General features: G+C 38.1%; 1 protein-coding gene across 2 annotated transcripts in view; it reads right to left on the bottom strand.

Moving 5' to 3' along the window:
• CRTC3 (CREB regulated transcription coactivator 3) overlaps window positions 1–14,396 on the bottom strand; it is a 133,348-nt gene that overhangs the window by 104,800 nt on the left and 14,152 nt on the right. For both annotated transcript variants that reach the window (XM_063448968.1, XM_063448969.1), the window contains exon 2: window positions 4,489–4,599. In XM_063448968.1, the coding sequence (XP_063305038.1) occupies window positions 4,489–4,599 (111 nt within the window). The remainder of the gene's footprint in view (window positions 1–4,488; window positions 4,600–14,396) is intronic.

Here is a 14,396-nt window from a genome sequence, read left to right as displayed (position 1 = left end):
AACTAATGAGAATATAAGTGTGTTACAATAAAATAACAATAATATTATTGATGATGGAAAATATACCATAAATAAAAAGACAATCTCCAAATTGTCTTGAATTTCCAAGTTTAAAAATGACCCAGCAACTATTGAGCTCCACCTCAAAATATTGAAACCCGGAGTCCTTTACAACCAACTTTCATTCATCAGGATACCATTGGCAATATTCTGCAATGCCAAGCCTCAGTGAAAAGCTGCTGATGCACCAAACTTATCACGATTGAAAATATCCACTATCTTCAGAGTATTTTTCAGTGACCTTAACTCTATATAGCACTAACCTTCTATCACAAATGTCAATAACATCAAATCTTAGTTGACAAATCTTGTAAGCTCACGGGCACGGCCCTCTACCTTTTGTATTGGCATGTTTACACTGTATTGTCTTTTTCCAAATTGTACAGTGCTACAGAATATGTTGGTGCTTTATAAATGCCAGTGATAAATAAATGAAATAACATGCATTAAAAAGCATGTATAGACTTAAAATCACTACGGACAGGTAATCAGTAAAGTTAGCAACGTCTTTAACACATTCCAAACATACCTACTATTATAGTACCAAAACTAGTACTGAACAGGTGTCAAGGAGACATTTCAGTTCACTTGGCACTCACTGGTCACATGCACTTTCTGCTTTTAGTCCTTATTGTTAATATATCTGCTTGTAATTATATCTAGTTCTATAGCTCTATCTATCTAGATCTTTTTTTTCCCATTCCTGTGCCATCAGATTTTCTGCTATTCACCAGTTTTCTAAAAAATGTTTTAAAAAAAGTAATTGAAGACACACCATCTTCCTGGGTAACTCTTCTCTCATTACAATTTCCCTCACCTTTATAGCCCAGCGCACTCTGTCTCCTTTCACTGTTCACTTTTTCCACACAACACTTTTACTAGCTTATTTTAACACACACACAGCTGCTCTATAAATCCCTCCTCCTCTCTGACACGTTATTCCTCTTGTGTCCCCTTCCTCACTGACTGTAAGCTGATAATGTTTTGCTTGTTAATTACCCCCATTCTATAAGGGCTTAAAAGTTACTTACTACTGTAAGCCTGGAGGGTCCTTGGCACACTCACCAGGGTTGAATTCCCACAAGTTAATGTATGGTGGAGAGTGGACATTTTGAAAAAATAAAAAAATATAAATAAATAAATGTAATGTAGTTCAAATCCATGTAATGTGATGCTGAAAGGCAATAGAGTGTAACTCAAAGACCCAGAGCATATATTACATAAATCCAAAGAATACAACAGAAACAGTAACCTGTAATCCAAAGAATACAACAGAAACAGTAACCTGTAATATAAATACAACAGAAACAGTAACCTGTAATCCAAAGAATACAACAGAAACAGTAACCTGTAATCCAAAGAATACAACAGAAACAGTAACCTGTAATCCAAAGAATACAACAGAAACAGTAACCTGTAATCCAAAGAATACAACAGAAACAGTAACCTGTAATCCAAAGAATACAACAGAAACAGTAACCTGTAATCCAAAGAATACAACAGAAACAGTAACCTGTAATCCAAAGAATACAACAGAAACAGTAACCTGTAATCTAAAGAATACAACAGAAACAGTAACCTGTAATCCAAAGAATACAACAGAAACAGTAACCTGTAATCCAAAGAATACAACAGAAACAGTAACCTGTAATCCAAAGAATACAACAGAAACAGTAACCTGTAATCCAAAGAATACAACAGAAACAGTAACCTGTAATCCAAAGAATACAACAGAAACAGTAACCTGTAATCCAAAGAATACAACAGAAACAGTAACCTGTAATCCAAAGAATACAACAGAAACAGTAACCTGTAATCCAAAGAATACAACAGAAACAGTAACCTGTAATCCAAAGAATACAACAGAAACAGTAACCTGTAATCCAAAGAATACAACAGAAACAGTAACCTGTAATCTAAAGAATACAACAGAAACAGTAACCTGTAATCCAAAGAATACAACAGAAACAGTAACCTGTAATCCAAAGAATACAACAGAAACAGTAACCTGTAATCCAAAGAATACAACAGAAACAGTAACCTGTAATCCAAAGAATACAACAGAAACAGTAACCTGTAATCTAAAGAATACAACAGAAACAGTAACCTGTAATCCAAAGAATACAACAGAAACAGTAACCTGTAATCCAAAGAATACAACAGAAACAGTAACCTGTAATCCAAAGAATACAACAGAAACAGTAACCTGTAATCCAAAGAATACAACAGAAACAGTAACCTGTAATCCAAAGAATACAACAGAAACAGTAACCTGTAATCCAAAGAATACAACAGAAACAGTAACCTGTAATCCAAAGAATACAACAGAAACAGTAACCTGTAATCCAAAGAATACAACAGAAACAGTAACCTGTAATCCAAAGAATACAACAGAAACAGTAACCTGTAATCCAAAGAATACAACAGAAACAGTAGCCTGTAATATAAAGAATACAACAGAAACAGTAACCTGTAATCCAAAGAATACAACAGAAACAGTAACCTGTAATCTAAAGAATACAACAGAAACAGTAACCTGTAATCCAAAGAATACAACAGAAACAGTAACCTGTAATCCAAAGAATACAACAGAAACAGTAACCTGTAATCCAAAGAATACAACAGAAACAGTAACCTGTAATCCAAAGAATACAACAGAAACAGTAACCTGTAATCTAAAGAATACAACAGAAACAGTAACCTGTAATCCAAAGAATACAACAGAAACAGTAACCTGTAATCCAAAGAATACAACAGAAACAGTAACCTGTAATCCAAAGAATACAACAGAAACAGTAACCTGTAATCCAAAGAATACAACAGAAACAGTAACCTGTAATCCAAAGAATACAACAGAAACAGTAACCTGTAATCTAAAGAATACAACAGAAACAGTAACCTGTAATCCAAAGAATACAACAGAAACAGTAACCTGTAATCTAAAGAATACAACAGAAACAGTAACCTGTAATCCAAAGAATACAACAGAAACAGTAACCTGTAATCCAAAGAATACAACAGAAACAGTAACCTGTAATCCAAAGAATACAACAGAAACAGTAACCTGTAATCCAAAGAATACAACAGAAACAGTAACCTGTAATCTAAAGAATACAACAGAAACAGTAACCTGTAATCCAAAGAATACAACAGAAACAGTAACCTGTAATCCAAAGAATACAACAGAAACAGTAACCTGTAATCCAAAGAATACAACAGAAACAGTAACCTGTAATCCAAAGAATACAACAGAAACAGTAACCTGTAATCCAAAGAATACAACAGAAACAGTAACCTGTAATCCAAAGAATACAACAGAAACAGTAACCTGTAATATAAAGAATACAACAGAAACAGTAACCTGTAATCCAAAGAATACAACAGAAACAGTAACCTGTAATCTAAAGAATACAACAGAAACAGTAACCTGTAATCCAAAGAATACAACAGAAACAGTAACCTGTAATCTAAAGAATACAACAGAAACAGTAACCTGTAATCCAAAGAATACAACAGAAACAGTAACCTGTAATCCAAAGAATACAACAGAAACAGTAACCTGTAATCCAAAGAATACAACAGAAACAGTAACCTGTAATCCAAAGAATACAACAGAAACAGTAACCTGTAATCTAAAGAATACAACAGAAACAGTAACCTGTAATCCAAAGAATACAACAGAAACAGTAACCTGTAATCCAAAGAATACAACAGAAACAGTAACCTGTAATCCAAAGAATACAACAGAAACAGTAACCTGTAATCCAAAGAATACAACAGAAACAGTAACCTGTAATCCAAAGAATACAACAGAAACAGTAACCTGTAATCCAAAGAATACAACAGAAACAGTAACCTGTAATCTAAAGAATACAACAGAAACAGTAACCTGTAATCCAAAGAATACAACAGAAACAGTAACCTGTAATCCAAAGAATACAACAGAAACAGTAACCTGTAATCCAAAGAATACAACAGAAACAGTAACCTGTAATCCAAAGAATACAACAGAAACAGTAACCTGTAATCCAAAGAATACAACAGAAACTGTAATATGTAACTGAAACCAAACCCCTACATAGGCATATATAGGAGGAGAAGCACCCAAATCACAAGGCTCAATGTAATCGCTAACAAAAGCTAATATAGAGCAAGCAGATAGAATCTGACAACAAGTACTGAAAGCTGTTACATGTGCACAATCAATACAGGTCCAATATTATAAGCAAAGGCAATTAGAAAAAGTGGATGTTTTCATGTCAAATTAAGTGAAAAATGGGTTTAATGCAATTGAACAGTATAGATTCATTTTTGTTGTGTAACGGTTAAACTTAATTGTTTTGTTTTGATTTGATTTGATTTAGTTTTTTGTCAAAATAACTAACAATCTTCTCAGCATATGAAACTGAAAAGCCTGGAAAAGCATACCTGGAAATCATTTGGACTACTGCTGATCTGGTTTACATTTGGCAAAGAGCCACCATAATACTGAGCCCGGGATTGTGCGAGTCGTAACTGCTGCAGTTTCTGGAATTGAACCTGTAGAGAGAGAAAAAAGAAATGAGATGAAACGAAAAAAAAAGAAAATCTATATCGATTGGATGATGTCTCAATTCATAATGCACAATAAATCCCCTCCAACAATGGCATTCCAAGAAGCAGCACACTGGTCGCATAGGTCGTAAGGGAGTAGGCCAGTGATGAGTGATTTATTGCATGCAAATTGCCACAAATTTACCTTAAGCAATGACTTATACAAAATGTAGCAAGTATGGTAACCAGTTTATGAAGAGAGAATTGAGATATTAACTCACAGGATATCACAGTAAATTGGTCATTTAATTTATGAATGGTTTGACAGTAACCTTGCTGTGTCGGGTGCTAATGGCCCTTGTGGTCTGAGTTGGTCTGATAAAGCAAAAATTCATGTCTCCATCACCATAAAAACTCATACCAGTTTTAGACCATATTCATTGGCTGAGAGTGTCAGCTTATAGCTCTGAGCAGACAGAACTCCGGATTAGGCCTTTTCTGTTGATCTAGGTCAGGGGTTGTGGACTACATCTCCCATAATGCTGGCAAAGAATCAGGGGGGATGCAGTCCACAACATCTAGAGTGCCGAAGGTTGCCTACTATGGGACAAGGTGGTTCCCAGGCCCCCAAGCTGCCTTATCTTCCCATTTAAGGCAGCACGAATAAAACATAATACAAATATATTTGCATATGAAAAAACAGGCTAAATTGTATAATAAACATAAACAGATACAAGTCATTCAAACCCACACACCACATGTAATAAAAAGCCAGATGCACTATTGTACATTTGTTTTTTTTCCAGCTAAAAAACATATTTGCCGTAACATACGTAGAAAGTGTAATAAAACGTACTTCCTGCTTTAATTTAGCACAGATGTAAACCCATAACTATATCCTACAAACGCTGCAAAAGTTACTTCATTGATTTGCTGTATAATTTTCTGAATCCGTGATTAGCACCCCCTAAACTGATTGCACCCCTAATTGGGGCCAGCACATCATATTCCTCAGGGGGGAAAAAAAAATATTTTTTTAATTTTACAGATAGCCGTCCACAATGTTGACTGTGGATCACTTCCTATCAATGCTTTTGCATACAGGCATATGGGGATGGTGCCAAGTGTTTTAACTACATTATCTTACATCCATAAGTTTGCAAGTGTGTGTGATATCATGAGCATTTGTGATCTTACCTGCACACTAATATATATTTTTTTCCTATAAAGGGTTTGCATTGTTAACATACAATACTGTACAACCAAATAAAATGCTGTTTACTACAGGTTTCAGCCATTTCCTGCTGGAAACTGAAGATGAAAGCGAAGGTACATTCTGCAAGCTTTATATGCAATATCCCTCTGTGTGGAGATAACTGACATTGTGTATATTAGACAGGCAAATTACCTTATTAGTCATAAAAAGGTGCCCAGGTGCTTGGAGCAACTCTTGAATAAAACAAGTTAAAGGACCACTCTAGGCACCCAGACCACTTCAGCTTAATGAGGTGGTCTGGGTGCCAGGTCCTTCTAGGGTTAACCCATTTTTTCATAAACATAGCAGTTTCAGAGAAACTGCTATGTTTATGAATGGGTTAAGCCTTCCCCCTATGTCCTCTAGTGGCTGTCTCATTGACAGCCGCTAGAGGCGCTTGCGTGATTCTCACTGTGAAAATCACAGTGAGAGCACGCAAGCGTCCATAGGAAAGCATTATGAATGCTTTCCTATGTGACCGGCTGAATGCGCGCGCAGCTCTTGCCGCGCGTGCGCATTCAGCCGACGGGGAGGAGAAGAGGAGGATCGGAGGAGGAGAGCAGGAGGAGATCTCTCCGCCCAGCGCTGGAAAAAGGTAAGATTTAACCCCTTTCCCCTTTCCAGAGCCGGGCGGGAGGGGGTCCCTGAGGGTGGGGGCACCCTCAGGGCACTCTAGTGCCAGGAAAACGAGTATGTTTTCCTGGCACTAGAGTGGTCCTTTAATACTTAAAGTTACCCTTAAATCTGCATGAGTTTACTCACATTTTGAAAGTAAAATTAGCAGAGATTCATATTCATAATAGAAGGTACCTTTTTGAATTATCCTTACAGCTGCTGATGACCCAGACTATTGGTGCCTAGTAGAGCCTGATTTTTTTTCCCAACCTAAAGTTTGATAGAAAACTGGGGGACCACACCAAAAACATAGCAACATAGACACTAAGATAAGCTGTAGTGGTTATGTTACTAAAAATGCCCCTTTAGATTTCCATGGTCACAATTTTCAAAAGCTAATCAAAGAGCATTTGGATGGAGCACTCCCTACTGCCTCTTACCACACCAATTATACAATCACAACACACATAATTATGTATCAGTACTATGCTGCCTGAGAAATGTGTCATGGATATTGCTGGCTAATGACCAGTTTTCTAAACTGGAGTTCAACAACTTTAACTTTTTCTTTAAAGGGACACTATAGTCACCAGAACAACTACAGCTTAATGTAGTAGTTCGGGTGAGTATAATAATTATATGCAGGCTTTTTCCACCACTTCTTTCAGAGGAAAGGCAGTGTTTGCATTTCCCCTAGATGGCCACTGGAGGTGCTTCCTGGCTCAGTGCGGCATAGTAGGCAGCAGTGCCGTTCAGTGCCTCCACACTCTGCATGGGGAAGCTGAAATTATTCTCATTGATTCAATGCATCTCTATGAGGAGGTGCTGATTGGCCAAAACGGCATTTGGCCCTGGCCCTTTGCCGATTTAGCCAATCCAATGCTTTCTCCATGGGAAAGCATTGGATAGGCTAAAAATCGTCAAGTCTGATGATGTCACCAAGGGGGCAGGGCCGGCGCCAGCAGACCCGCGCAGTGCTGGAAATAAGGTGAGTTTTAATTGCTTTTAAGGGGGCAAGCCACCTAAATGGTGGGTTGAGCACTATAGCGTCAGGAATACATGTTTGTGTTCCTGCCCCTATAGTGTTCCTTTAACTAAAAAGGGATTTTTCATTAGAAGATTTAAGTATTGATTTCTTTAGATGAACTTGAAAGCTTCCATTATAAAAAGTATGTTTTAAAAAAAAAAAATGAATTAAAAAAAAAAAATGGGGAAACTTTAGATCCTATGAGATGAATGCACTCATGAAAGCCTGTGCAGGAGGGGGGCCCCAGTATCCACATTTCTCACAGCCATACTGTAGTATTTAATGCTCATGTGCATGGGGTATTTCACTGGCAAAAAAAAAAAAAAAAAAAAGGTTCCGCTAATTACAAGCATACTGGGTTGCATACAATATTATTCACTAAACTAGGAGCTGTGGATTATTAACAACTTATTCACAAAATTTAAGTCAAAATAGCCAAATGGGAGAAATTTCCAAACGCAACTACTTATGTATAAAATGTACGATTCAAAAATAACCTCAATGCTTCTTCCAAGCCCTGCCCATACCGATATCCAGAAAAGATTTCAAAACCATACAATCCCGCATTGATAAATTCATATGGGCAGGGAAAAAGGCTAGAATCAAGCGCTCGACACTCTATATCCCACACAAAAGGGGGGGCCTGGAACTCCCCAATCTCTGGGACTACCCCCTCCCCCCCCCCCCCCCCACACAACACCAGCACTCACCCACTCAATCCAACTCTGGGACAGAATGACCCGCAAATAAGACATCATCAACACCCCATCCCCCCTAACACTAATCCTCCGGAACAAACAATTCCAACCCGGGATGACACCACATTCTACCCTTCACACAACTGCCCAACAACACCCCATACACGACCTTCGACCGTTTCAGGTTCCTACAGATACGGAGCTTCCTGACCCAACCACACAACCAAAAATAGCAACCACCACGCTCACCACCTTCGAGAAAATGTGCATGAACACTCCGATACAATGGGGCCAGATATCCACCATACACGGCATCATACACCACACTAACACCCCCGAAGCCCTATCATATACAGCGTCATTGGAAAGAGATATCACGAACCCTTCAGATTGGCAAGACATATGGGAAGCCACAGCAGCAATTTCCATATGCGTAACACACAAAGAACAAGCGTACAAAACCATGCTCCGCTGGTACATCACTCCCCTAAGATTGAAAAAAATGCGCATAGCACCCTCTGACCGATGCTGGAAGGGGTGCGACGACCAAGGCACATATATCCACCTATGGTGGAACTGCCCACACATAGCCCAACTCTGGCAGGAAATAAACCAAATGGTCAACAGGGCACTACACAGCAATCTCCCACTGGACCCCTGGCTAAGGCTCTTGTCTAAACCTCATGAAACCCTCACCAGGGCCCAAAACAAAATGACGGCCCGGATTGCGTTGGCCACCCGGAGAACCATTGCTAGAAACTGGGGAAGCAACCCCGCCCCGGCAATACCTGAAGTACTGCGTAAAATAACTGAAACCATGGAAATGGACAAAATATCAGCCCTAGTACACGACACCACAAACTCATACCACAAAATATGGGACCCATGGCTAACCAGGACCATATTGGCACCCTAACCCCCTTAGGCCCACATACAATGACCACCAGTCAAAACAACCCCCACGTCTTCAGGTCCTCCTTCCATTTCCCCTCTACCCACCCAACCTCCCCACTTCCCCTCACAGCCTTCCCCACCCCCGCAGATGAACCCCTAACACTGCTGACAGACCTCCAAAGATACCCCCTACCCCGTCCACAGGACGAACAGCGCCTACCAACTACTCTCACACAACACCACCTCCCCTTTCAAATCAAGACTCACATAGCTCTAACGACAAATAAAACAAGACAGCGACGACAAACCACAAGAAAAACATACAAAGATAAGACGACGGACACAATCACACCCACAAGACACATGAAAGCCTCAATCTCAACGGGCAAGAAGAAACACCTAACTGATGCACCAGATAATTATGTAGTTGATTCTATATGTTGATTTTCACTTTTTATTATTTTTCTTAACGCAACTCAAGGGATTACAGTTTTCTCTCCACTGTTATTACTATGAACAACCCTGACTCGCATATTTAGCCATGTGTTAAATCCCTCACCCGACCCCACTTCTTTTATGTACCCCTACCCCCAACCCCAAAAAAACTACAACAAAGAAAATGGAAATAAATAAAGAATTACAAAAAAAATAACCTCAATGCTAATTCAACAGTACAGAAGGGCCAAGCTGGTATGTCTTAATATAATTTGAAATAAATGTTGAGCTGTACAAGAAATTGAAAGCTGGAATGGTTTAAGATGGTTAAACTGTTTGTCTTTACAGTTTTCACAATCCAGTAGTGAACTAAAGTAAACAAGCCTTGGCATTCGCCCATTACATTTTGTGAAGTACAGCTCTCCCATTAGGCAAAGTGAAATCACACCTTTAACGTGATTCTGTGATGACCGTAGTCCTTTAAATCACTAGTAAGTAAGACTACTTAAAATAAGGATTTTTAAAGACAAAGACTAATTGCTAGCTTTTACAATCATTAATTTTTTCAACTTCATGAAGCTATAATCGTTAAAACAATACCTTTTCAAGATTAAAGAGTTATAAAATAGTAAAGTAAAAAGCATTTGCCATACACCTTTGGAGTCCCTGCTTGAAGCAAAGTTAAGTGGTCTAGAAGGATAGTTGGCTTTAGCCCTTCATACATCAGAGGAGGCACCTTTAATGCACTGAGACACTGCAACCATATAACAGTGTATATCTTTCTACTGTATTACGCTATGTTGTGTGTTTATTTTGCTTACAACTGTAACCTTAATAGTTGGAAGAGCATAGTTTATTAGCTATATCAGAACGTATTTTGTTATATACCATAAGAAAAACAGATAATTATGAAATTGTTGCAAGGTGAGTTCAATATTTTAATCACTCATATTTGGAGAAAACCATAAATGAAAGAGGTTTGTTGTGCGTACATAGATTTCCAGAGTAACATTGGGATTAAAGCGGCTCTTTCACCTTCTGACTGCTCTGCTTCCAGTGCGGTGGCCTGGAGGTACAGGAAAAAGTAATTTCTACTTACCTAAACCTGTCTCTCACAGCACCTGCCTTGTTCTTCCACAAGGTCCTCTCTCCAGCTCCTGGGGCTTCATCTGCCAGGAGCGGATGTCAGCGCTGTACTTGCGCACATGATGTCTGTGGAAGATCTGGCAAGACGAGATCCTGTACAGACAGTGCCTTTTTGATGTGACGGCTAAGAGCGTGACAAAGTATGACAACGGAAGCTCTACCTTTTGTCAACCTGTGTCACACGTAGGAAAAATACACTAGAACGAAAAATACTTTGTCTTATATCTTTTGATAAAAAAAAAAAAAAAAAAAGAAGATTGAATGCGTTTTTCTAAACTTTATATATCTTATAACATTTCGGTTGTGTGAAAGGTATAGGTTAACAAAAATTCGATTAACTTGGATTAATGGAAATAATTTATCAGAAATGTAAATAATGCATGATATACAGCCTCATTCTACACAATAGAAAATTATCTTAGGTAGATTTTGCCACCAACAGTTTTAAATAAAAAATAAATGTATATTTATTTATTTTTCAATAATCAATTTTTATCCACTCTAGTGTACCACGACAGGTAAATTTTAAACGAACAGAATCTGATCATCAATCTGGAGAGGTCTATTCTTGATCACTGTAACAGGATGGGTAAATGAACAGTGGTCAGACCATAATGTAGAATTTACTGTATAATCACTTTTACTTAACCATATAATGAAAAGCCAGGTAATAAAAAGTCCAGAGTCTGAATCACAGAAAGGAGGTCTTGTGAGATGTTCAAAGTTTATAGTCAAAGAAATGAGGATATCTGCCAAAAGATGCAATTAAGGGTTGTCCATCTTCAAAGGCAATCACAAATCTTTAAACATTATCCAAGCAGTTACACATTCAAATGCATCTTAGATTGTAAGCTTGTTTGGGAAGGATTCTCTTCACCACTTGTATCTGTTAACACTTTTGTTGTCTTTCAATAACTTAATGTATATACTAAACTGTATCACTACAAAGTGCTGCAGAATGTTATATAAATGCAAAAACAGATTAACATAGATTCTGAAGTTTTAAGGCTTTCCCCTCTGTGCTTGGTCGTTGCTCCGCCTCTTCCGACATCCAAAGAAGAGGGGTGGTATTGCGCATGAGCGGAAAATGCCATGCGCGCATTAGACCTCCCTGTATTGAATCAATGCTTTCCTATGGGGGGAAAAAGGTCCATTTGGATGCAGGAAGTACCACTGGAGGCAGACTAAGTGCTGCAATGTAAACATTGCAGTTTCTCTGGTGCTGCAATGTAAACATTGCAGTTTCACTAAGTGCAAAAGGGGAACTGCACCCAGACCACTTCAATTAGCTGGAGTGATCTGGGTGCCTATAGTGTCCCTTTAAAGCAATGAATGCTAGCGGTACTGCTTTATCTATAGTTGAGCCTACATTATTCATCTTCATACATTTCTGTAGTTGTAATAGTGTTGGCAGTAATTGTAGTTTTATTGGCCATTGATTTTGCATTTCAAAAAATGTTCACTGACAAGTCTGGGCAGTCAAATAGTTTTCTTCGCACACAGGGTTATTCACCAACGTGAGAATTCAAAGGAAGTTTAAATTTCAAGGTAAAAATAGCCAAACTGGAAACTTTCTCTTAAGACAGATATGCTTTTACTTTTGACCTCAACTCTGAAAGTCACTTTAGTGACTAACCTTGACAATCTCTATAGATGGGAATAGCACATTTTTAGCATACTGGGTATTACATCTGAACATACTGCTAAGTTTCTTTTATTTTCCAAAGCAGATTAGCTACATGATGTGGGTTGGAGTATAAAGCCTATTCTTTTCACCGTTTTCAAATCAGGAATATGTATTGACTTTATAAAAAGTATATTCCCTTTTCCAAACATATCAAGTGTCCAGTGTTTGGCATTTAAGGGGCCAGATGTCTATTTATTTTAAAAACCTAGCACTCAAATATTCTAGTCAGCAAGCAGTAGGTTTCCATGTCTTGTTTTCTCCCTGACAGTATAAAATAATTCAGGTTTTATCATAATGTTTTACCTTCCCTATACAGGGTGTTTTGAACATACCTTACCGATTTCCCTGTCCAAAACAGCATTTTTTCCTTTTGGATGATGTGAACATATTTTACTATACGTGACACCTAGAAAACCCCCACAGCAAATCAAAGTACAGTATATTAACTACCAAATAGTAGTTTTGGCTCAGTAATGATGACATCTGCAAAGGTCAGCTAAGGAATCAGATGTCTAGATTTGAGAGATGTGGTAACTAGTTAAAACCACATTACCATAAGTGTTCCAATTCAACCAGTTTCCCCTGTGGTTGAGTGAGCACTGGGTTTAAGCTACATCTCAGAGATGCCAAACACTATAGACTAGTAGGAGACCGGCAAAATTAGGAAATTCCAAGAGAAGCAAACAAAACAAAAAAAAATACGGTAAGTAAAATCAGACATGGTTTGGCAACTCTGATAATAGACTAAGTGAGCTATCTGAGATTCTCCCTGAGACTCAGCATACTTGACTGACCCAAGTAAGGAATGCTAAAATTAAAAGGGACAATATAGTCACCTTAACAATACAGCTTATTGTATATACTCTAGTGAGTATTGTCGGTCCCTGCAGGTATTTTGCTGTAAATACTGCCTTTTCATAGGAAAGGCAGTGTTTACATTAAAGCCTAGGGACACCTCCAGTGGCCACTCCTCTGATAGCCACCGGAGGCGTTTCCTGAGTCAGTGCTGCACAGTGAACTATATAGAACTATGGAAGCTATGACAGCTTCATGATAAGACATATGTACTGTTTTCTGTACTTGGGCACTGTGGTTTGAGCACATAGAGATGGATGTCATAGTGGAGGCAATGGAGTCAAATAGGGGCTTTAGTATCTGATCTCGGGATGTATTATTTCAAGTTGTTGTGTGCAGGGTTTGAGTGGGCTTTTTCCCCCCCTTTTTCCCTTTCTGCACAGCTTTTCCTTCCTTCCTAATCCTGGCTTATCTTTTTCTGCTCGCTCACTCAAGGATGCGGTTGCTGGTGACATTTAGATTACATTTTATATGCACTGTCCTTATTTCAGGAATCTGATTTACCTGGAAGCTTTTCTGATGTGGAATATTCTCTTTGTATTGTTAATGTTATTGATATGTATATATGTTTTGTACCGCTTGTATTTCTTGAAATATTATTAAAGAATGTCAAAGACAAATGGTCAGCATAGTCAGCAACGATCAAAACAAAAGGAAACAAAAGTCAAAAACATAGGATCAGAAAATGACAGAATAACAAATGAGAATACATGGCCGCATGAAAGGGAAGAACACAGATGATAGACACACAAAGGTGAAGCCGGCAAAGGAAGCAACATAACTTTGTCTAAAAACATGCATGCAAGGACAGAACATTTGAAGTGTTTTAAAGTGACAGGACTATTTTCTGAAAAAACGTGTCACGTGCGCAAAAAAAACAAAACAAAAAACTAGTCTGGTCAGGTCAATTTACAACTTATAGCGAAATGCATATGTTCTTTTTCCTTCAAAAATGGTATTTACAATTGTAAAACACATTTTGTGTAGTGCTGTTGAATATATTGGTGCTCTATAAATTCTAATAATTTACATACAGCTATTTCCAAACATCATAATATCCTTGACAAAACACACAATGATCTCTTCTGCCAGTTTCCTCATTTTTCTATACAAAAGACATGCAAAACACACTGAACCAGACAAGGAAATCTCAGAAGCAGAAAGCACTATTCCTATGTGAGCAAAATCCAT

The sequence above is a fragment of the Pelobates fuscus genome, chromosome 3 (assembly GCF_036172605.1).
Source record: "Pelobates fuscus isolate aPelFus1 chromosome 3, aPelFus1.pri, whole genome shotgun sequence".
In the NCBI taxonomy this organism is placed as follows: Eukaryota; Metazoa; Chordata; class Amphibia; order Anura; family Pelobatidae; genus Pelobates; species Pelobates fuscus.
The sequence above is the reverse complement of the archived record's forward strand: the minus strand, read 5'-3'. Positions and strand labels throughout refer to the sequence as shown.